Source organism: Larus michahellis, chromosome 5 (genome assembly GCF_964199755.1).
Source record: "Larus michahellis chromosome 5, bLarMic1.1, whole genome shotgun sequence".
NCBI classification, from domain to species: Eukaryota; Metazoa; Chordata; class Aves; order Charadriiformes; family Laridae; genus Larus; species Larus michahellis.
Genome location: NC_133900.1, coordinates 10,006,726 through 10,031,353, shown reverse-complemented (window position 1 = coordinate 10,031,353; position 24,628 = coordinate 10,006,726). Strand labels below are relative to the sequence as shown.

General features: G+C 46.6%; 1 protein-coding gene across 2 annotated transcripts in view; it reads left to right on the top strand.

The window, feature by feature from the left end:
• The window catches only part of FRAS1 (Fraser extracellular matrix complex subunit 1), a 166,818-nt gene that overhangs the window by 92,431 nt on the left and 49,759 nt on the right, over positions 1-24,628 (top strand). For both annotated transcript variants that reach the window (XM_074588658.1, XM_074588659.1), the window contains exons 20-28: positions 5,150-5,302; positions 8,081-8,227; positions 11,740-11,886; positions 13,376-13,516; positions 13,734-13,874; positions 14,499-14,642; positions 15,117-15,387; positions 16,483-16,567; positions 19,650-19,976. In XM_074588658.1, coding sequence (XP_074444759.1) covers positions 5,150-5,302; positions 8,081-8,227; positions 11,740-11,886; positions 13,376-13,516; positions 13,734-13,874; positions 14,499-14,642; positions 15,117-15,387; positions 16,483-16,567; positions 19,650-19,976 — 1,556 coding nt within the window. The remainder of the gene's footprint in view (positions 1-5,149; positions 5,303-8,080; positions 8,228-11,739; positions 11,887-13,375; positions 13,517-13,733; positions 13,875-14,498; positions 14,643-15,116; positions 15,388-16,482; positions 16,568-19,649; positions 19,977-24,628) is intronic.

Below are 24,628 nucleotides of genomic sequence, written 5' to 3'. Positions count from 1 at the left end.
AAGTTTTGAAAATCCTTGTAGAGGAACGTAGTTATTTATTGCCTTTAAAAAAAAAAAAAAAAGCTGTGCTTTGGTCTCGATCTGCAGTCTGAAGGGTGTTGCTCTTTGTGCCAGATTTATGTCTGATGTTTAAGCAAAGGATGCGTGGTGCCAGTTCTGCTAGAGATAAAGAGCTCCACATCCAGGTTGTTAAATTTCACTCGTTCTCAGTCAGCACTGATTGAAATGCTAAATTTGCCCTTGCAAGTTCTTAATTACCAGTTAAAGAGCAGCTGTCCCATAAAAGAGAACATTAAAATCCCTGACACTTGCGTAATATATGAATTGCGTCAGGATCTAACAAAGCTTTCTCCTTTGCTTCCCAAAGTAATATTTTTTTACAATTATCTTCCCATTTATCTCTAATTCCTGAGCCTCCAGGCAGAATTGTGTTACAACGTATGGAGGCTGCTGTGCGTTATAGCTGCCTGCCAGACTTCTATGGACCTGCAGGGGAAAATCTTTCATACCGGGTGGAGAAAACGAACCGTCACTCGAAACCATCGCCAGTGAATTAATGTTGTTATTGTACATGTTACCTGAATGAGGACTGGAACATTTGCCTTGTTAATAGCGAAAAAGATCTTGTTTTCAGCAGTTTATCAAATAAGCATTTCAAATGTAAGCAGGAGAAAGACAAAATGGCCTCAAGTTTCAAAAGATTAATGAGTTTCTAAGCTCTGGTTTGGGCACGCCGAATCTCTGCCAATCTTCTTTGAGAGTGCTCAGTTGATTCATTTTATTTTATAGCTCAAGTGTATGTGCAGGAACGTGTTTGTGGCTTTAGCCGTCCCCTGTTGAGTCTCGGGGCTTTTGTGGTTTTTGTTTTCCCAGTTTGAAAACACTCTTTGATTTCCCTCTCCCTCTTATCCGAGGCAACTTCAGCTTCAGGAGACGTTGGAGTCACCGGTCTGAAAAATAGGACCGTCGCTAAAACCATTGTCCCGCTCATAACCCCCCGCCCTTACTTTCCTGATTTGGATAAGTCATACGCCTGCCTTGAGGTTTCCTCGTTGATCTTGGGGCTTCCTCCTTGATCTTTTCCTGACTCAGTGGAAGGGCAATTAGAAAAAACGCAGAGGCCGAAGCAAGGAGTTCACAGCCTGAGCTCTGCTGTCTGCTGGGTGCTCATCTAAGCCGTAAAGGGATGCGAAGGACATCCCACCGGAATTAGGAGGAAGGGCAGCTGGCATGAAATAAAACTCAAAGCACCCGCTGGTACAGTATCCCCCGAGGTCCTGTCTTAACTTCCAGCGGCGTCTTCCTTGAAAGGGAACTCCCAGTCCCCATGTTCAGCTGCTCGGGCCCTTGCTTTCTGTGTGCAATAGCAAAAATGTTCAAAGATAAACCAGAAAAAACTCACTCAGGAGGAGGCCTGTAACAAGCCTTTTTGCCTTGCTCTTAAAAATCCAGAAGGGACCCTCTGACAACAAGAAATACATTCGACTCCTTGTAAAATTAATGAGCTGTTGCCGTACTCTCAAAAAGACATTGATACCATCACAAAGAGCTGGCGTTTCGCTGAGCAGAGCAAGAGGGAAATCGGGGGCTTAGCTCTGCTAAGTCACTGGTGTGCGACGTTCTGCAGAAATGCCCAGCTGAGCTGCCAGAGGAGGAAAATGGAACATCATTTCCCTACTTGGCGCTGGGCTCATTGGTGCCAGGCACCATCCAGCTGCATTTCCCACCTCACGCTGCCGAGAGAAGCTGCACCAGAAGGTGCAGGCAGATCCTTGCAAACCTGGTAGCACTTCACCAGGAGTTCACCTCGCTTGTTTGCGTGACAAATTCCCTTTCAGGTCTTCTAAAGGAGAGGCAGAAAACCCCTTCCAACAACCAAACCAAGACGAAAATCGTGGTCAGTGCTAGGTGTCCTTCTGAGTCAGCCGATTCTGATTTTCTTTCTGGATTTCCTGTAAGGCGCTGGAGAACGTTTGCGTGCTGACATGCCTGTGCATTGCATGGGGTTGTAAGTACTGATTGAAGAGTGGTGCTCTGTTGTAAAGCTCGTACCTTACCTTAGAGTATAGTACGAAACTTGCATCAGGACATTTTTTTCTAAAGAGCCCTTAAGAGAGGAGTTGTATTTAAACAACACAAGTGGTTGATTGCTTAGCAAAGGGTGGAACTGAGAGGTAGAAATGCCTCTGGTTTCCTTTGTGAGCATTCACAAACACTTTACAGATAATTTTGTCTCCCCAAACAGCCTTCTCTGCCTGGACAGGCGAGGGAACGGTACATAATAGATACTTCCCATGTAGGAAGGGCCCTATTTGTTTTGTTTTCTTTGCTTGTTAAGAGAGAGCTAAGGAGGTGTGGGAGCATAGTGACCCTGGAAATGGAAATCTCTGTAACTGTATTATGCCTTACAATGAAAGTTGCTCTATAGGAAGATCAGTGATAGGTAAGGTGGTTGGTTTGGGGTTTTTTTGTGCATAGAGGTGAATCGACAAGGAGGAAATTCGAGCCAGCTGAAAGGGTAGCAGGAAAAAGCTTTGTTTGGACAGTGGGAGGCAAGTCAGTAGTCTCAAAAAGGTGAGGAGGGAGGCATCGGGTGGCACTACGAGCAAGGTGGTGACATGCTGCCCTGGAGAATCCAGTCTGGATACTGGAAGAAGTCAAAGGGAATGAGGTGATGTGTTGTACTGACCTGCAACAAACAGGGCACGTGAAGCCTCCGAAAGCCCAAAGCCCGCGGGCAGTAACTCGGCTGCTGGCTGAGCCGGAGTGAGGATTGACAGGGAGAAGGCAGAAGCAGGGAAACAACTAGGGCCGTGCGGTGTTAGTGAGAAGCATAAAGAAAAACACTCCGCTTCCGTTAGTCCTCGTTTCAAAGGGAGCCTGCTGTGAAAAATTTAAATAAGCTTTTCCAAAACAAAGCGCTTCAGTTCTTCCTCTGCTCTCTCACTAGTTCCCCAATGTCCCTCAAATTCACCACGAGCGTCGGTTCTGGGGTTTTAGTTGGTGCTGCGTGCTCTTTGATCTCCAGGCTCGCAGAGGAACAAGAGAGCGATGGGGCTGATTTATCCTGAAACAGTAGCTGAGAAAAAGAACTCTCTGAATACAGAGGAGCAAACATAGAGGCTGTAAAGAGAAAATTACTGCAACAGGGCCTAGTTTTGTAGATACTTAGCTTTTTAAACATTGGTTTGGGAGAGTCTGGTTATTTACAGTAGATACTGGTTATTTGGACACCCTAGGTTTTCTCTGTCTCATTTTTGTGCTCTGTTTATGGCACCTATTGACAATGTACAGTGAGTTTTGTTACTTATTATATCCAGCCAAAGCTCTCTATTAGAGACCAGTGGCTCTGGCAAGAGATTAAACTGGAGGAGTATTATTTTAACAATAAGGGGAGTAGACACGTTGCCAGCTAAACGTGGAAGCATGAGAAACTAATTGGATTTATGTTAATTTTCATGAATAGAAGCACATAAAACTCTTCATCTCGCCTCCAGCCCCGTGCATACAAATTACATACGGTGCTCAGGGCCTTTGGGATGGTATCTTAGTCCTTGCTCTCTGCGGTGAGCTGCGTGTGGTCATTTCTGGCTTCAGGGGAGCTACAGATAGATGGCAGGTCTGTCCACTCCGAGGTCAGCACAGGTTCGGGGTCTTTGGCTGTGAAGATTGATGGGATGATGCCTTGGGTATTGAGGGGTTCACCTGTGCAGTCAGAAGCTGCAGTACGATAACCCCTGTCTGCTGTTTCGAAGTTTGTCATCAAGTTTGGGAGCGTGACCTTATGCGCTGCTTTCCTTTTCTTACCACTGTCCTGACAGTGAGGGATCGAGAACCGACAAGGTCCCTACCTTAAGTCTTAAGCATCATGTTTCTTCTCGCGTGCCTTTACCTCCCCTCTGGCTGTTAATGTCCCATCCGCAAGGTTGAGGGCGTGGGGCAGAAACTAGATGGATTCTATACCCTGTAAAGTCAGGAGGTGAAGGCGGCGGCTGCTTTAAGGACTTGAATCCCTGCACGCGGTCAGAGTTGTGCTCATTTTTGAGTGACATCTGTGCCTTTCCACCAGCGTTTGGTAAGAATCATCTCTGTGTAATGTAGAGAAGTCAGGCTGGGTTAGACTGCGGTCGCTATCGCGTTCCTGCAGGTATGGATGCAGAATTCCCCGGGACTCCGATGTGAGCCTGTCTTCAGCTTGTAAAATTAGATTGCCTGACAATCTGTAGTAATGCTGTCACGAGAGACAAAAGGCAGAAAGTTGAACCTTCAGTAGAAATCTGACAAGAGGCCAGGTACTCAAATCAAGCCCCATTATTACATTTCTTTCAAGACAGTCGTCATTTCCTTTATAATTTTCTGAATTACCATAATGAGGATTAATTTGGCTTCCAGGTTGCCTTGCAGTGCACCGTTGCGCATACAAAAGGCTTGTTGTAAAAGCTTTTGAAGCACCTAAGTTCAGGCGGAGGTCAGGAGACAAGAGCTTGTGTGCTGCTGGGGAAAAAAGGGAAAAAGGAAAAGGTTTTGAGGCACTCTCATGCAGCTCTGAATGCCGCTCTTGGCTTGGCTTTGGGGTCTGCAGTGGCCTCTTCAGGGTATGGATGTCTCGTTTGTGTGGGAAAAACCTGAAAGTAAGAACTACGGGAGAAGGTTGTACAGCTGTACAGGTTGCGCTCTTCGTTTTTCAGCAGTGGGAGCAGAGGGCGGTGAATGCCTTTGTTAAAGACGAACGCGTAGGTAGAAGCACCTAAAATCAGAGAAGGGTTTGGGGCAAGCGGAGAGCTTTGAACTGGCTTTGTACAAAGCTTTCCCAGCCTCGCTTAAGGATGGGAAAGAGGATGCGGAGGATGTGGTTGCTGAGAAGGAGTGAAAACATTGTGATGCTCAGGAAGAGCACGAGACGGGGAGGAGGGCAAGAGGAAAAGAAATGCTCCTGGAATGCGTTTATTTCTGGTCATCTCTCTTGCAGACACCTGGAAGCATGGAGCTTAGCACCTGACGCCAGCCCTTGTGCACCAGTTAGCAGAAAGGGGGCTCTGAAAGTTACGTGCCTAATGTCTTCCTTGTGTTCTCAGCAACGTGTTCCCCCGTAGCAGTTCTGTTTTGTCCATCTGTGATCACAGTGTCTGTTACGCCCTGCTTCCTTTAGACTGCCACCCTTTGTGCCGTCAGTGTGTGGCCAACCTGCGGGACACCGGCAGCATCTGTCTGAAGTGCCAGAACACCCGTCACTTGCTGCTGGGGGATCACTGCGTTCCCGACTGTCCGGTGGGACACTACGCGGAGAACGGTGCCTGCAAAAGTGAGTAGTCCCTACAGGTGCCTCAAGGAGCTGCACGGGACCGCCTGGATCCTTGCGCGATGTTCCGTGAAATGGTTCCTTTTTAGCAGAGAAGCTTTGTCCAGCTGGCAGGACGCTGTACTGGGAGCTAGAGGTGTCCTTTCTGGCTAATAACTCTGCCAGCTGAGTTGCTGCCAGCTCTGCCAAGTCTCCTTGCTCCCCGTAACCCGTGTCTGCGTTCAGACTGTGAGTTCTGTGAGGCAGACGGTGCTGTACCGTCCTGAGCACACGCTAGGGCTACTGGGACCTAATCCACTGTGACAATACAATTAATAAGTGTAATGAGCACCAGACAGCAGTATGCTTGTGAGGAGGAGGCGAAGGTGAGTTTTTCTCTCCGGTAAATCCCATCTCTCAAAGGTGGTGGCACGGAGAGTCGGACGACAATACACTGTGTTCTGCCTGGGATCGCTCCTAGGAAGAGATGGGCTTCTTAAGCGCAAGAAAGGATAACTTCAAACAGAGTTATCACCAAGTCTCCAATTTGTGTGGTACCAGCACAGTTCTGGGATGCTAACACTTGGAAATACTTTCTGTCTACGTGCTTCGAAGGGCCCTGCAACTTCTGCTCACAGAAGGCAAAACTCGAGCTGGTAGCAACTTCTCAGGAAGTTTGCAACCTGGGATGGGACACCATCCTCGCTAAGGTCTCTCACTGAGACTTGTCTTGCTACAGTAATGGTCCAAAAGGTGATCGTTTGTAGCAGCTTCTAATACAAAGAGCCAGTTTCGTTCAGCCTTTTGGGCTAGCATGATAGATGGAGCGTTCCAGCTGCCTGGGTGAAGCTGCACCGATAGCACATTTTGTTCTCCAGCCTTCTGTGCCTTCACCTATCCCTGGATCTCCCGCAGTTTTTGCTCTTGACGTGGTTTCATATTCCAGTCATTGTCTGAGCTGCTTTATATTTCTTGGTCTCGTAGAAGGAAATAGCTTGCTTTTCTTGTTAAATGGTCAGCAGAGACACGTTAAAGCCCGATGCGTCTTAAACTGAGCAAAGGGTATTGCAGTTTATTTGAAGAGAAAGAAATCAAGACAAGAAATCACATCTATTGGAATTAAGATGTAGATGCTCCTTTTGCAGGAAGTGGCATTTCCTAATCCAGTCTAATACCGGATGGTTAGTCTTTCAGAGCTTCTCTCAGGCACTCCGTGTTGTGCAGTGTTTTTATTTACCTGTTTTTGACAAATGAAATCTCAGAGATGTATGAAATATGCTCTGTGTCATTTAATTGGAAAGACCCCTGAAAGCGATATTGCCGTCCTGGACGCTGAAGCCTAGGGATACCATTTCTTCCCTTTGGTGTAAAGGTTTCATTTAAAAGAAGTTTTGCATTATTCAGACTGTGTCAGAGCTCGTGTTACATTTTGTGCTGGCTTTGAAGATCTCCAGCGCGGCATAATGCAGTCGCTTCTGTGATTTCTTTGCCCACTTTCGCTCATGATTAATTTGGCTGGATAGACGTAATGATGGCATCAATCCTTAGGTAAAGGCCTATCAAGAAATAAAGTGGACTAATAATTTTGTGAGCGTGTACCCCCTTTGGAGAAATTCATAGGATACTTTGGCCTTATCCGCTGTGGTATTTTAAATCTCTTCAATCAGACTAAGAAGCACAAGAATTGGCAGACCAAGGGATGGGAAGGAAACAGGGAAAGAAACCAAGATGGGTAGCATAAAAATGTCTCTTAAAATGCAGGGAAAGAAAAAGATAGCGATGTACTTCCTTACTGGAGGCAGTCAGAGGGATTTGCTGGCTATGAAGGATTGCAGAAAGATCTTGGAAGACTTGAGTGTCTGGGCAGTAGCGCCAGAGGTGTAAGTTTGGGTTAGGCAGGTGTAACGATGCACACAGGGAGACCCGGTTCTAACCTCACACGCAGAGTGTCGGCATCCTTGCCGTGATCTCCAGGTAGTGATCCGTCAGCCTGTGAAAATGGCATCCCAGCGTGGAAAGGGAAATGAAATGTGAGGTCCTAAAAGGAATGAGGAATAGAAGAATTCATGCCGAATGCTGAATGTGGGGGATGAAGGGCTTCTGTGCGGTGAGCAGCTGAGCGGAACACGGTGCTTCAACCTGAAAACCAGGGGACCTTAGGAGGGGGGAAAATAGGACAAAAGCCCACGAAGTAATGAGTGAAATGGAGAGGGGGCGCGTAGAGATTGCCTGTTCTCTCCTCAGTGTTGCTTTTTGCAGTAGGGGGCAGCTGTGCAACTCCTGCCGAAGGGAGGGATGTAAATCTTCAGGGAGGTGTGGAGGTGTCGGAAAAGCACTAGATGGTTCCTAAATAGGCAAAGGGCATCAGGCTCAGGAGGATCTGACCTGCAACTAGTTTGAGAGAAAGCATGAGAGAGAGGTACTGATACGTGCTTGCCCTTTTTTCGCTCTGTTCTGATCGACAGGTCTGGGCCAGATCCTGTGGGGTTGTTCTTAAGGAGAAGGGAAGGTTGAAGAGAAGAGGAATGGGTAAAAAGAGAGAGAAAGGAGAGGAGGGGAGGGAGCTAGTATGCGTAGCACACGGAGCACAAACAAACCCATTTAATCCATCTGTCCCAAGCTGGATTGCCTGTTTCTGCTCCTGACCGCTATGCAGCAGTAAGGGCTTCGACTTAGCGGGAGCTTTTGGTACGCGGTGTCACCGTGCTCAGGCTCTGAGAGTGCTTCTGCTGAACCTAGTGAAGCTTCCTCAAAGATCTCCTTTCCCTTGAACAGAAGCACTTCTTCTTGCTGTCCTTGCAGGGTGTCACCCCTCGTGTAAGACCTGCAGCGGCGGGGGTCCTTTTTCCTGCTCTTCCTGCGACACCAGCCTGGTTCTCTCCCACACCAGCATGTGTGCGCCAGCCTGTTCCCCGGGATACTACAGGGACGACAGGCAGACCTGCAAACGTGAGTGTCTCTCTCCTTTCCACGGCGTATTCGCTGACATGCCTTTTCTTGTTCCTTCGCTTAGTGTTCCTCTCGCCAGGAAAAGAAAGATTTCAAGTGCCTAAAAATTGGCTGCGAGTTGACAGAGGTGATTAGCTGCCCTAGAAACGGAGCCTACAGCGTGGGTTCCATTTGAACACAGTTGTGGTGTTGGTAGCGACTTCAAAGGCAAGAGGCTTTGGGTCCCGTAGTTAAAAGCTGCAGGAGGGTTTGTGTAGGCTTCCTTGTGAAGTTGTCTAGGCGGTACATAGAGAAGTGGCCAAAAGTCCTGGTGGATTCTGGGCTTTGTGAAAACTTGACAAGTTTAGACCGGTTTTAATCAATTCTTGCTAAGGCAAACCCCCTCCCCGCTGCACAACCTGCCAGCACCTGCCGTGGAAGCTGTTTTAAGACTGCAGCATTTATGCTGAATTTTTCCACGTGTAAAACCTCGGTAGAAACAAGGTACGGCTTGGGAGGCACAGCCCCCACTGACTTGAGCTGTGATGTTTTTACCTCCGAACGGTCTGATGCAATTGATCTGGTGTTAAGTCCAGTAATGTTTTATCCTACTCCTGCTATCCCGTGTGAACCTCTCGGCGCCTCTCTTTTCCTTTACTAGTCTATGTTCGCTCTGGCCCTGACAGCAGTTGGGTTATTCCTCACATAGTTGTGGGGCTTGGTGTTCCCAAATGGAAAATTATATGGCCCAGAGGCATAAAACAAATGTGAAAAAACCCTGCTTGAATTGACCCCCTGTAATACCCGCACCTGAAAATGAGTGAGTGCTTCAGTGGTGTGGTTGCTGTGAACCTGAACGCTCAGATTTCGTAAGTCCTGGTTTAAATTATCCCCGATTTATGATAAAATAACTCTGTTGCACCGCACTAAGGATAGGTATCGTTGTCATCCTGTCTTGACCCAGTTTCTTTACTGATGAGGTCCTGCAGGAGGAAGCTGGTAGCAGCTGTCAGCTTTACCCGCCTTTTGTTGAAATATATGGTTCTCCTGAAACTATTATTTCCATCTTGCGAGCAGAAATGGAGACACCTTGCATAAGTTCAAGGAAATAGGTGGAAGACTTTGTACCGTTCTTCTGCTGACAGAAAAAAAAAAGGCTATTCAATAATAATGAAAAGAAGGAAAGTGATAAAAAAGATGAATAAAAAAGAGGAATTGTGGGATTCTCACTGTCCTGCCTAGTTTCCTACAAGCTCTACGAGATATTCACTGTTCTCTCCCGCAGTATGGATTCTCTTATTGCTAACTACACCAGAATACCTCCCTTCCTAATTAAAATGCCCTTTTCTAATGAAAACTTCCCTGTCAATACCTCCTCCCTCAGGACATCGTGGTAGAAGTGGAACGTTCCTGAGGACTGTCCCCTTCCTGAATTTGGTTTAGTAGCTCAAGTGCAAATAGATTTTTTGCGAGCAAATTGAACTGCTCCAATCTCTTTAGTGCAAATGGCTTTTCAAGAAGCGCGTGTAATCCTTGCGGCAGGAGCCTCACGGTGAAGTGCGTCGGTGCACTGGAATTTTGTCATTCCAAGTGTCACTTGTGCCTCTTCAAGTGAAGCACTGCTGATAAGCCACGTAGGTAGAAACTGTCCCAGGCTGCTGGAAAGCTACCGCTTAGAGGTAGTGAAAATTGTTTAAACGGAGGTCGGCTCTTAGGCTGAGAAAATTTGGTCTCTCTTCAACGTTTATTTTAGTCGCGTTGCACTTTTGAGGAACTCGGGTTTGGAATGAAGTTCAGAGAGATGCTGAGTGCAGGTATGGGCTCTCGGAGATATTTTTAAACTCAAGGACCTACTGGCCGAGGAACAGGGCAACGCTTAACAAGTTCTTCATGGGTTTAAAAATGCAGATAGGGACTCAGGCTAATAAAACAAGCAGACAGGATGGATTTCAAATACAGTTTTTGCTTGCTGTTCTGGCATGCCTTCACGGGTAACCCAGCTTCTATAGATTGAGACCTCGTGTGGAATTTTTAACATACTTGTAAGAGTTGGCTTTTTGTGGCACTTGGAAATAGCACTTTTTCTGTGTAGTATTCTTAAGTGAAGGGAAATCAAACAGGCACCAGAGCACGCAAAACCAGCTGCCAGGTTCTTTAGATAAACATCTTGTTAGAAATCATTTGTACCTCAATAAAACACAGGCCTTCTGTGACATTTTTTAGATGAGCTAAAACAAGTTCACTGTTTTGAAGAGCGCTGGGTTATCACTTCAGTGAGAGGAACACGGCTATCTTCACATGTACTTTGGTATTTTGGGGTTTTACGGATATAAACCTCTGTCTTGAATTACAAGCAAATTGAAGTGGATTTCCACAGTTGGCATACCACTAAATTAGCATCCCACAATTAGCGTGTCACTGACATGGTACCGCAAGTAATGTCGGTATATAGCACCTGGACTGTAGTTGTGCTAAATCCTAGGAGAGGTTTTGTTTGGTTTTTTCCATTAAAAATGGCCAGCTGTGCTTTGTTCTTTAGTTTAAACACGCAGGGCTGTGTTTTCAGGGCTTTTTCTCATTTATCGCAAGTACAGAATTGAGCTTGGGCAAAGATGCCGACTCCGTATGGATTTAGGGGTAGTTGGCCAGGAGTTTAGGAGTCCCTTTTGCGTACGCCATCGTGGTACTTGCTAACAGGGTGGTTACAGTTGTTGGTATAAAGCAAACGTGAACCTCCATGAGTTTCCCGCATGTTTTATTTTATAAAGTTTCTTCTCACCAGAATCAGAGCGAGCTTTTCAGTGCGTAGGCAGAGGGCTAGGAAATATTTTTGGTCTTTCATAGCTATTAAATCTTCTGCTGTGAGTTAACTAAGAGCTCTGACATCAGCGCTGCGTGCACGCGGCTGTTAGTACAGCATCCTGAGAAGTTTAGACCCTGGACATCAAAGAGGTGAGTTGCAATATTCTGAACCTCTGGACTTTGATCCTAGATTCAGTAAAGCCCTGAATTCTTTTTTTTCCTGGCATCCTTTCTTTGCTCCAAAACTTCACACTACGTGCAAATAAAAAGATGGAAACCTGAAGTGAAATTAAACAGGTCTTCGGTCCCACCAAGGTTTGCTAACTGGATTGCAGCACTCTTCTGTGGTCTCCAGATTTGTGCGTTCACGGGTTAAGTCTGGAATCGTACGAAATGCAGGTTACTTAAAGAAAATAGGAAAAACAGAGGCAGGGAAAGCTCTTACTTGGTGATTTGAATTCAAGGGTCAGTGTTTTACCCTGACCTGTCCAGAGGAGAGTGAGAAGCAGCGTGAGGAGACGTAACATTCTATTCCAAATGGAAGAAGGCTTTTTACATTTTGGAAACGGTGAAATGGAACATAAGCAGCAAAAACTCCGAAGTCTCCGCAGGCGTCTTTCAAAGAGGACAAGAGGAGGGGCAAGCCTACAGGATAATACCATTTTCACGTGTACCGTTGGCTGGCGCGTCAGTAATTACAGTTATTTTTCGTTGTCTTTGTCTTTCCACAGCTTGCAGCAGCCAGTGCTCGAGCTGTGAATCAGCTGCCGGCTGTACGTCCTGCAGAGACCCAGCGAAGGTCCTCTTGTTTGGAGAATGCCAGTATGAGAGCTGCGCTCAGCAGTATTACCTGGATTTTTCCAGCAAGACTTGCAGAGGTGAAAAATACATTGCCACTTTAAAGAAAAAAAAAATAATAATAAAAAAATAATTGCTGAGGCTGCGGTACATTGCAGCGTGATCTGTGCAGGTAGCCGGCTTTAAGAAGCGTGTGTGAGACGGGGAGTTGTTTGGCGAGAGATTTCTTGTGAGGCTTTTGCCGTTTTTTCTCTTTTTCGGCACTTCACTGTCACCTATTTCAGCCTTTCAGCGAAACGAGATTGTTGCAAACCTGTGTCTTGTAAATGATTTAGTAAGTGAGCCAGCGAACTTTTCAAGGGTTGGGGCCAGCAATTCGTTTGGTCATGGGTCAGCTGAATAATGAGTGAGCTTACCGGGCTAAATCTGGTTTAGAGTGCTTGTAGGGCCTCGTGTGCTTACCTGCTTCTCTCCGTCTTATTAAATACTGCATCACTGGCTGAGTGCAGAAACAACAGTTTGGAGTGATTTAAAAGACACATGACTTGAAAGATGTCCAGAACTCCCAAGGAGAGTGGAAATAAGTGAGGATAACGTGGCTTTATTGCAGCTAACGCCACTAAGACCAGGATAATAATACAAATGAGTTGTTGTTGAGTGCTCATTTCTAGCTGGCTTGCTCAGTACCCGAACCTGGCTTGGCTGAGTAGCATCCGTCCCTTTAACACTGCGGTTCTTCAGAGAGGTGACGTTGGTGTTCAGGGTGTTGGAATGAGGCAGGGCTCTTGTCCTGGCTTTGTCTTGGACCTGCTGCATGGACTGGAGTAGTTCTGCTCACCTCAACGAGTCCTTGTTTCCCCCCTTTTTGCTTTTGCCTGTTCGTCTGTCTCGTCAGCCAAGTGGGTCTGTCATTAATTGCTGATACGGACCGTCTAAGTGCCACCAGGAAGTGAACAGCAGTGTTGGCAGCCGGAGTAGTCCTTGGGCACGTGTGCATGGTTGGGACTCTGCTGAAGACTTGGAGAGGACATAGAACAAGGACATGTGAAGGCAGATCTGATCCCAGCCGGATCCAGCGTGTTTCTGGCCAGTGGCCTTTCCAGAAGGGCATTTGGACTGTGAGCGACAGCGATTTCAGTTTCTTTTGGTCGGAGTCATTTGAAAGCATGAGGTTGATGAAGCAGGGTGGATAGTTGCTAGTGAGCAACAAACTCAGTGTTGGCAGAAAAAGAGCGTTGCTCCTTATGGGATAAAGTCAGGTAACAAAACTGTGCCAGTGTTAGCGGGCCTGAATGCTGACCAAGAGCCAACCCTGCTCGAATTTGACATAGTAGAACGTGTTAAGTCCGAGAGGGGGAAAAAACCCCGCCAGTATCTTGAATTGTAATACGTGTCTCAGTACAAATCACGCTTTCTTCTTTTTTTAGTCTCTCTTTAACAGTTCTTTACTGTGCTTTTTGCTCCTAGGGCTTATATTCCCATGGCTCGTAGACCCCAAGTGCTAACGTATAGGGTGAGCGCCCCAGAAAGGGCTGCCCTGCATTGACTTTTGAATTGTTTGAATTCCAGAGTGTGACTGGAGCTGTAACGCTTGTAGAGGTCCCCAGAGGACCGACTGCCTGCAGTGCATGGAGGGCTACGTTCTCCACGAAGGAGCTTGTGTGGAGCGGTGCCCTGCAGCTTTCTACAAGGAATCAGACACTTGCCAGAGTGAGTTCTTCTTGAGCGTTACTTCTAATGGCTGCTGCCGGCTTGTTCCCCTGATTTGTGCACGTCTTGCATTCAGAAGGCATGCTTTAGCTTCAGATGTCTCGCTGCCCTCCAGCACACACACGCAGGAGGGCTGCGGTTCCTGCGGGGTGTTACAGGGCGTCTTTCAAGCCGTTCAAAGCGGTGTCGAGCCGAACTCTTTTCATACGACTTTTAGGGTGTGACCAACGCTGCCTTCAGTGTCGCCAACCAGATGAGTGCAGCCTTTGCGAAGCCCCCTTTTTCCTCTTGGACGCTCGTTGTGTTCACAAATGCGGGAAGCGATATTACGCAGACGACGCACAGCGAAAGTGCTCAGGTAAGCAAAGCGAGCGTGATGTGGTAGAGAGGGACCAGGGTTGTAGGCTCTGTTCTCTATACGCTGCTTTTTCTCTCCAAAGCTGAGGTGAAGAGGAAGAGCTTAGATGCTGCTGAGGTGATGCTGTCACCTGAGAATTAGATAACGGGCTGCATCTGCATTTAGATGCGACTAATTCAGGAGGAATGAGATTCAATGTAGATGGCCGCTAGTGTGTGTGTATGTGTGTACGCACTGGAAATAAAAAGCCAGGTGTCAGAACAACATTTTTAGAGAGGTTTCAGTTGTATTTGTGGGTTAACAAGCTGTGTTGGACCTGAAAGTGTGTTTGGAGTATTTTTTTCAAATAGGTATAACAGTTACTTAAAAATGTGTTCCTTCCATTTGGAAGATCGTCTCAGGTGCTCTGTAGTCAATGGGAAACAGTCGTCAAATGGGGAAGGAACTTGTTAACAGCTCTTTTATCTCAACTCCCTGCCCCTTCTTTTTTCATTATTTTGGCAGGTAGGTAAGACACAGACAGCAGTGGTGTTTCTGTTCTGAGCCCCGGGGGCAGCTCTGCGCACCAGCGGACGCGTTGTTTTTGCAGTGTCTCAATGGGGTTGTGCTTTCCGTCCAATTCAGCTTGTCCTCCTGGATGCTTGGAGTGTGACGGTGACAGCCTGTGCCACCTCTGTGACAGCACCACCTTTCTGAAGAATAAGATTTGTGTTTCTGCCTGTGGCCAGGGTTTCTATGGCAATACGTGGACCAGAGAGTGTGAAGAAGGTGAGCGTCTCTCATGATAAAGCAACCGAGCCGGCAGACATCCAGCAGATTTTAGGGCCAGAAGTAGTGTTCATTCAGTGGCATTTTTGGAGTTCAGTTTTGTGCAGTTCCGTGTTGACTGTTAAAAGTTGGCAGCTATTTTTCTCCAGCTTTTTTTTTCTTTTTTTTGTGCATGGATATGGTTTTCTAGTGAAGTTACCTAGTTAGATATAGCGGCGCGTGTGTGTTGGCTTTGAGTTTTGTGACAGGGACCTCGAGATGGGAGTAAGTTGCCCAAGCGTCTCAAAATCACAGTGGGGACTGGGATGGATTGCGGTTCTTCTCAAGATGGTGGTTGTCCACCTAGGTCAGTAACGAAGAGGGCATTATAAGGGTCCGGTCTGTTATCCAAAAAGGTGGTAGTGACAGGCAAGATGCTAACGCAGCCCATGGCTGTAATTCATTCAGTAGTACTTTCCCCTTCTTTCTTTTTAGCCAGCAAGCATCCCCCGAGCTTCCGTGGGAACAGCACCCTCACAGTAGGAATTGGCGGGGTAAAGCCCCTGGACCTCTCCTTCCTGGGTGTGCGTGATCCGGGTGGCGACAGAGGACGGCTCTTGTTCCATATCGACAGTGCTCCCTCCAACGGCAGGCTAGTGATGGCGGTGAACGGGAAAGAGGTGCCGCTGAGCAAAGGCGACCGCTTCAGCTCCCAGGATGTGAAGGAGAAGAGAGTCCGCTTTGTGCACAGCAAAGAGAAATCCAGGTGACCGTGCTGAAACTTTTTTCAGAGCTCTTGCCTTAAAAAAAATGACATATCTTGAGAACAGGTATTTCCTTGGAAACATTCTTCCAGGGAAGCGCACTTTTCCCTGCTGTTGAATAAATTACCAATGTACTTACACCGCACCGTAGTATAAATGACGGTGCAAAACTTCTCTGTTTACGGTATAAGAGGTCACTGCAATCCAGCTACCAAACCTGTTGTGCTTTGGGGGTGCAGGAGTCTGTCTCATCTTTAGGGTACTCTGCTGTGGGTTTAAAACTGGCGTATTACTCTGGTTCTTACAACAACTCCTTGATACCGTCAGGAAGATGGTCCAACGATGTCACCGCTATGCTCTGCGGCACAATCTGCATTCAGCCATTACTTCTTTGCCTGCAATATGAGCTCTGTTAGTGTCGTGGGATAATTAGCGGTGATTAGTAGCTGGCAACGCTCACGCTGCCAGCATGTCACAAGGAAGCAGATTTTTTCCTGCTGCCAGGCAATAAGCCAGTCGTCCTGCCAAATTTCACGCTTGATTGACATCACCGTAAAGCCTTGGGACTCGACTGCTATCAGTGGAATTGTTCTAAATGTCTGCCTGTATTTATTAGGGTGTTCTTTGATCCGTTGTTCTCGGTAAGACTTGCAGGGTGTCCTTCTGATGCCAAGGGTTAGCTCATCTTTACTGGACTTCAGGCACGTGTTTCTGGGTCATGGTTTTTTTCCTGGTCTGCCTGGTCTGGAGCTTCTGTTCCGAAGCCAGAAAAGTGACGTTTTTCTTTCGCGGCAAATAACTGACATTTAGAATCGGTACTTTATCTTGGAGATGCCGTCCTATGTGCGTATCATTAGTTAAAGGGAAGCGAGGGTATATTATTACATAGTTAAAGGTATTTTGTTACCTGTTGTGACTGTTGTGAATCTTCAGAAAAAAATACTATAAAAACATAATTGAAAAACCTTGAGCTAAAGCTTCTGTCACAAAGCTGGTAATTTACTGAATATATAATATTTCTGTCATTATTGAGTCCTGCACGAGTACTTCATTAATTTATATTATCCTGTGTTTTGGCTTGCTTGGGACTTGTTTAGGAAAGGACAGTTTTCCTTGAAGGTCAGCGATCAACAGTTCTTCTCCCGTCCTGAGGTGGTCAACATTCAAGCGTTTTCAACACAGGTAATGTAACAAAGCTTGGAAACAAGCGCAAATTCTGTACCATTCGGAGCCGTGGTTTCTTGCAGTGATAACGAAGGAGCTGGGCAGAACTTGAGCTGGAGTTGAGGTCAGGCAAATTAGACTTAATTCTTACATAGTTGAGAGGCAGCCAAGAGTCACATGGAAGAGCTGGACTTGGGGTAAGTGACTGAAGAAGCTGCTGCGTGTAATTGTACTTGTGTGGGGAATTGTAGCTGTGCAATCCTGGAGCCATTATCAGTGAGGGTTAAGGAGCCCCTGCTGTTTAAATTATTCTTTGGATCCGCGGATGGTCTAGTTCGGTCTCTTAGTGCAGGGCAATTGAACGATGATTGATCCCTGTGGCAGGGGGGCTTTGACAATCAAGAGCATTTACTTAACTGCTTTCTTCCAGGGCAGTTGGGAATTAAATCAGCGTGAGCTGGTTAAAGTGTGTCTCTTAAACGTCTCACCACTTGTGGCAAGTTGATGGTACCGTCGAGTGTCCGTGTCGCTCGTATTATTGTTATTCAAGGTCTGTAGCATGGTATCGTGGAGGGGCCTCACCCAAGGGATGGCACGGAGGCAGGACGTCTGTGACTCCTCTTCTGAGGGTAGGCTTTCTAAAAAACAAGATATGAGGAGATGTTCAAGATTACCTGCCCTGATGTTCAAGTCTTACCTGCTCTAAGACGACCCTGCTCTGGCAGGGGGGTTGGACTAGATGATCTCCAGAGGTCCCTTCCAACCCTATGATTCTACGATTCCCATTAAAGGAGAGGACACAGCAGCACAGCAAAGAGTTGTTCAAGCCCAGCCTAGCTGCGTGTGCCAAGCGCAGCCTCTCAGCCTGTCGTATCACCACATCCCTCCGCACAGGCTTTGATCCCGCTCAAGCTCCGGTCGTTCCTCCAGGGCAGTGGATGTGCTGGAGCTGCCCAGCCCAGCTTCCCCCTTGCTGCTGGTCCTGCTGGCGAGGAGTTGGCCGTGGACTCACTTGAATGGGGTCCAGGTTTCCAAGGAGGCTTTGCAGCTTGCACCGAGCTTTCTCCATAGTCGAACAGTCTAGTTGAATGCTCGATGAGATAGCTTTGCTTGAATGGAAGTTGTGGCTACTTGGCATATTCGAGCAGTGTAAAGAGACTTTAAACTGCAAACGAGAGTCTGCTGCTCTTAAGGCCCATTTACATCCTCAGAGGAGCATTAAATGGCTTGATGAAACTGTAACTGGAAGTCTGGCCATCATCCTTTCCCTTTTAGTGCTGACTCCTTCCTGCCTACGAGCCTGACTCGGCGTCCATCCTCACAATGAGGGATCGAAGAAATGAATTTCTTTTAATCATTACAGTGGTGGACAGGGCTTGTGTCTGAAGGTGCTGGTGCTATGTGGTGCCTCATGCCGAGTGCAGCCAGCAGCTCAAAACCATGGTGAGCTGCTGACTTTGTCACCACGTACCGTGCTGGGGTCCTGCGGGGGGGTCTCCAGTTTAATACATCTAGTGTTCCTTATAGGAAGCAGCTCCTCCTGAGATGGGTGATTTCTGTGCTTCTCTGACAATCTCGAGACTTTGCACTGCTCGGCTTTTTTCCAGTTTGGGGTCCTAGAGGTGTGGTAGCTTCAGGGTTAGGAATTATAATTTCTTTTAATTGCATTTTGTTGCTTTTAATCATTGTATTCCGTATTAGTCGTTCCGTAACTTCTGGAAATTACAAGTGTTGTAGTTTGTCCTTTCGTGTAAGAAAAACTGCGGATGTTGATCCTGTTGCGTGTCTATTGATTCTGGCTGGCGCTGAAAGCTTTGCTTGGTCGAATCTCTTGTTTACCCTAGTAGGACATTCACCTAAGGAAGAGCTGCAGTCACTGCCCCAGAATACGTAAGTGAGGTTTAATAATAGGAGTTTTGCCTGCCGATCCTTAATAACCCTGACGAGTTGTCCGCAGGTGAGACGGCAGCGGTTCGCGTTCTACTGAACGTTCCCGGGGCTTTGCCTCTGTCTCTGCGGGATCTCCCCCCTCCCGAGGCAAGGTATTACTGATGGCAAATGATGTTTTATCGGGATCAATAGACACTGCAGATTTAAACTTTTTTGACGGCGAAGAAGTAGGGAACGAATTTAAACCAGCGGAAACGTGGACTCTAGCTGGTCTTCATTCTAGGAGGAGCAGGGCTGTGTGGAGTCTTTGAAAATAAGTATTTGAAGATAAAGAAATAATGATGCTGATGACATCCAGTTTTCCTGTCTTCAAGGTGGACTTCATCAGTGCGGGACAAGCAAAAGCACATCCTTCAGTGTCACTTGATTCACTCATTTCTACTTAGAAGCGTTAATTCAAGCTTCTGCCTCTCAGTTTGGCTCACTGCTCTTAGTGTAACCTGTGCAGGTTATTCTCCCTCTCCTTTCGTTCTTCCTTGCTTCCTTTTTTCCCCTCTCTGCAACTCATTTGAAACAGGTAACCTGGGCGTGCTGGTTGTCTGGGGTCTTATTCTCAAGCGTCAGTGCTCTGAAAGACGTCTGTCTGAGTTATCGAAGCTGTAGGTTATACGCAGTGAGAATATGGTGTGTCTCCATCCCCGACCCACCCTGAACTGATTATTCAGATGTAAATCTTCAGCGTCTGAGGTGCCTGCATTCCCGTTGGGCCTGCAGACATGCATGGAACACGTAGACCTCCCAAAATAGTTGGGGTCCGCATTTCCGTTTGAGTTTCCGTGGACGGTAATAAGGCAAAGCTGTGTCCCTTGTCTCGTATCCATGCAGACGGCAAAGGGAATACAGGCTCTAGCTGATAACTAAATTGCTTTCTATATAAATGTCTATATAAATGTTTTTTTCCCTTCCTAAGCTAGCTGTGGTATGAGAATCTTATTTTAATGTAACTAAGTCAGTCTAAATTGCTAGCTATTCTTCGATCTGCCCGCTGGGGGAGAAAGTGTGGAGAGTGATTCTCTGCTGCTTAGAAATAGGAGGTTTCCAGGGATGAAGTGAGCTAATTTCCGTAACCCCACATTTTGCATTCCAGACTATGATCATGATCAAATTGCTACGGTTTAGCAAACGCCTAAGAGCTGCTTTTGTGTTTCAGGCCCCCTATGTGTTCAGAAATGAGGCCCTCCTCGTCCGCAGAGGGAAAATTGGAACGATAACAGAGCTGTTGCTTGGTGTGAGAGACAGTGACAATCCTCAGGACGTTGTGCTGATGGTTTTAGAGCCTCCACGTCACGGGCGTCTGATCAAAGCTCCTGGAGACTCGGCTTCTGCGGTCCGCGTATTCCACCTGGATGACCTTGCCAGCGGACTGCTGCGTTACGCTCACGATGGCTCCGACACTCGGGATGACACCGTTCTGTTGCAAGTGAACGATGGATACCACTTCCAGAACATCCTGTTCCACGTTAAGATTGCTCCCGAGGTACGTGCTGTGGCATAAACCCTCGGAGACAAATGCGAAGTCTGGAGAAGTATCGCTATGTCCCTGAGGTGTCACTAATCCCACATTACCGCCAGGCTGTGGTCACAAGACAGGAGAAAGCGGGGGATCGATTGAGTTTTGGAGGTCACCTCAATTTTTGGTTTGCGACAGGAATGGTTCAGCTCAAAATGTGCAGCTTCGGACAATTCGAAGTCCGTAGTAGCTTGATAAAAAGATTTTCTGGAGTTGCAGGTGAGAGTTTTGCAAAGAATTAGAGAATTAGAGAACGAGCAGATGGTGGGGACAGGGCTGATGAGAGAGGCAAAGCAGTTAGTGGGCTGATGGGAGCGTGGTGGGAGACACAAAAGGACCACACGCGAACCAAACAGTGTGGCTGACAGGGTGTATCAGTGGTGCGGCGGTGGCGGTGTCTCCTGCTGTTCGCTCAGCGTTGCTCCGCTGAAATCTTTCACTTGATGCATCTTTCTGTTGGATAACTTCCCGAAGGACAGGGCACAGATACCTACATTCAGAAATTATTAACGTGTATGTTAATTTTTGTTTCTTGCTTTTATTGCAGTTCGTAATTAAATAATGGTCGTTTGTCTCTTCTGTAGTTGGAAGATGAAGTGGCGCTTTACATTAAATTTTATGGAGATTACAGCAGGAAAATTAGAATCAGGGGTGCTTTTCCATTTGTTTATGAAACAAACCCCAGCCAAACAAGGCGTGAAGTACGTATGGTATGTGTGGCGGAGCCTTGAAAAAAATTGAGTTTTTAAAAGCTGAAAGTGCTTGCAAGCATTTCAGTTCTGGTATTGTGGTATTGTAAAAAAAAAAGAAAAAAAAAAAACAGAAGGAAAAAAAGCTGAAAATGTCCTTATCCCTTAGTTAATGTGAAAGGCTAATGAAAAATGGAGCTGTCAGAGAAGTCGTCTGCTGTTTGCAGTCTTTTTATGTACGGATCTGAGAATTACACGATCTTGGAGAGGTTCTGCTCTGGGAAATGGAGTCAGGAGCAGCTGATGTCAGCCCTCTTTTGTCCCCTCCTCTGCTGCATTCGCTGCCTTTCACAGCAAGTTGGGCATGAACATTTTCAGCCAGGTTTACAAGCGCTACGTGCGTCCGTGTAGTTAGCACAAGGAGGGACCGATCCCATTCGGACCCTGCGGGCGCTCCTGAAGCTGCGGCAGTAATTAATGGTAATTAGTGGCAAGACTCACCCGTCAGCCTGGGAATGAAAAAGGGGCTGCTTTCAAGGCTGGTGCTGAGTTATTAAACTCCTGGAATAAAAGCAACCCTGCCTGTGGTTTCTTTCCCCAGATCACTGACGTTGCCCTAAGGAGCCTGTATAAGATCGGAAGGACTCTAAAAGCGCTTGGACACCACGCTGTGCTGTTTGTAACGCGTTTTAATTTTTTTTGCTATTGATTAAGCAGGTTCTCGTAAATGCCAGTACGGGTTGATCGCTGAGTAGTTTCTTTTATTGGCCCATTTTGCGCTCCTTTGTCTCTCATTTTCCTTCCAAGTGCAGCCCTTGGCTACAGAGAAGAATGAAGGTTGGTGACAGAGGCGAGAGCAGAGCAGCTTTTAGTGTGAGGGTAGAGCTGGCAGATGCCCAGCTCCTGCCTCATCCTAATGATCGTGGGTGTGGAGTAGCCTCGGGAACAGAACTGCGTGCAGGGTTTGGTCCTGAAAAGGTGCTGTTGAGACACACACGCAAAGACACTTGTTTTTTTTCCCTTGGTGTACACCAAAGATGGCTAAAGAGCCTGGTAGGACCCTGGCTGGGGCTGTGGGAGTTCAAGGTGTGTTTTTATAACCACGTCGCTTACCTGAGTACCCTTGTTATCATGTGCTTCTGGATGGTTTTATATAGTCAGAACTGGTGTGAAAGGCCATTTCTAGGATTCCTGTTCCATGGGCTCAGACAGCGTAATTCTCAGCCGTTAATCCATAGGAGCCGTGCGGTGGAAGTGGGAAAACATAAACGAAGGACAACATAACCTTCCAAGTGTTGTGAATTAGAGGGTTTTATTTCTTCACAACAGGTATGCCTTGTTTTCTGCAAGGTGCTTTTTTAGTCCCTTTGCTTGCTACCAGCCTGCTTTTCCCTGTTTGCCCCCATCCAAACACTTCGTTTGACCTGCTGCCGTTTGAACCGCTGGCCTCTCTTTTCAGAGCTCTTAATAACGATTTGCACTGCTGTATATTTGTGTTGACGTTCTCGAACAATTACGGCTTCTGTGAAGTTAATTTGAGACCTGCCGGTGCTTCGTTTTTGGCAGAGCACCACCGGTGGTGCTCCAGTGGGGAGTAAGGAACCCATGCCCTAGAAAATGGGATTGCAGGCTATGGACTGTAAGTCAGAGGAGCTCAGACCTACCCACATGTCACCTGCCCATCCCTGATGGGATATGGAAGCCTTTCTTTTCCGAGAGAGTGGGGGGAATGCAGGAAAAAGGCAAAAGATGTTTGTTCTAGGAGTGTGTTGGACCTCTAGAGGAGATCCAGCCAAGGGAGGTCTCCAAGATATTTGCAAGGCACTGCGTCTTGGGCCCTCCCTGGGGGAAGGTAGGTGAAGAATGGACATGGGAGCGTGTTGCCCTCCCTGGGCTCTCCAAAAACACTTTTCCCATGCTGCGAATGCCTTCCCACAGTTTGCTAACGGTGTGCTCAGCTATCAGTAAAAAAAAAAAGATAATAAAAAATCTACTGCGATTCTAGCTGTTTTGTGGAACCCAGGGTGAGCGCTCAGATCAGACAATAGCCTGTCGCTAAATATATTTTTTAAAAAGATGACCAAGCAAAAAGAGCTGTCTCCTGACTGTGTTCTTATTAACAAGCAGGATCGCAGCATCAAAACCAGGTGGAAATGCTATTACAAAACGTGTGACTGCTTTAACGTGGCCAGTGGAGGAATATTCAGTCCTTTAGTTAGCAAAAAGCCAGAGGGTTCGATGTTTATAGCAAACCCACAGCCTTGTGTTTAATTAACGTTCGCTTTGAAATATTTTATTTTCAGACAGTGCGTTTTGCCTGTTACTGTTTGCGGTGTGGCTAGTCCCACTTTTCTCTCCTTACACAATAAATCCAGGGACCTTTCTGACCTTTTTAGTGTGTTTCCTGGTCCAGAGTTACGCTTCTGTGTGTGATGTGATGGAATCGATAAGGTCAGGGGAAAGTTATCATATATATTGGCAGGGTTCTCTTGGCTGGCACAGCGCCTGGTTTTCTTCTCCGCTGTTCTTCAAAAAAATAAAGCAACCATTGTGCTGGGAAACTCTTGACCTGACGCGGTCGAAGATCACGCGGCATTTTAGAAATGAACACGGTGCGAAATAAGTACAGTACGAAATGAATCTGTGAAAGTAGCTCAGCAGACGTGTCAAAATGGAGATGAGAAATCATCCTTTAATGTGATTCTTTCTCACAAACATCTTTTTAGCTCTCTCTACTGTCTCTGTTGCAGATTCAGAAGAACATGAGTCATTTATCAGTTTTGGGGCGACGCACGGTTATGTGGAGTAGTAAATGAGGAGGAAGATGCCACGTAGGTGGAACAGTCAGGATTTTGACTGATTATGCAGTTCGCCACAGCCAGTTTCAAGGCGAATCTGCAGAAATCAAGAAGAAAAGTCACATTTACAGCAACTGGGCTTATAAGAAAAAACCGTGTCACAGAAGAGGTCACCGGGGGTTTTGGTGGCCTGTCCAACAGAGCACGAACTAACAAAGTAATTTAGAGCCAAAAAGGGCTAATATAATCCTTGAATGCCAGAGTAGCGTTACCAAGTAAGTGAAAATAGTAGTGAAACCATGCCTGCATCCAGTCCTGACATCCACATTTCAGGAAGCGTGAATGAATATCGGATAAATAGTCATTTGAAGAAAAGGCGCAGGAGTAATTTGAAGGTTAGAAATCCCACCAAAGTAGCAAAAGGCTTTGATGGACGCTCAGGCAGACTTCAGTTTTAGAAACGTGGTGTAGAGATGACTTGACCATGGGTGTGAGTCCCCACATGGAGAGAAGATACTTGATCTAAAAGTCTTCCTACAAATATGTTCTAGCTTAGCAAAAAACGTGATGTGGGTTTGGTGCAGTAGCTACTAAGTGAACTTTGTGTATCTGATTTCTGAATGTTAAACTGCTTCTGTTCAAGCAAAGGATGGAAGACCATCATAGTTCATGTTTCTGCCAAAAATTCATCATTAGTGTTTGCATACCCTGAAGTTCCTTTTTCCCCTGTGATGTAGAAAAGCATGAGGTTGGTCTTGAATCTGGGTTTGCTCCTGAAGAGCCATTATAGATGTGTGTAAAGATAGTGAAGGTGCCATAAGGAGATAGTTTTGAATGGGTAAGAAGCTGTTGTTCTCCAAATACCTTTAAAAGGTGTGTATTTTTAGGAATAAAATGAAGAGATGTGATAGAAAATGTGGATCAAATCAAACTAGTGTAGGAGACTGGATAGTTTTTTTCGGATGTTGTTTCCACTGTGCCGTGGAGATCAATTCTGTCAAGGTATGTCGAAAGTCAAGTGGAGAGAGAATGAGGATGGTGGTAAAAGACAAAATTACAGAGGGACACGGAGGTCAAGAAGGTTTTGGGTCAGCAATAGGAATTAGAAACATTGGAGGACAAGGTCAGTTCT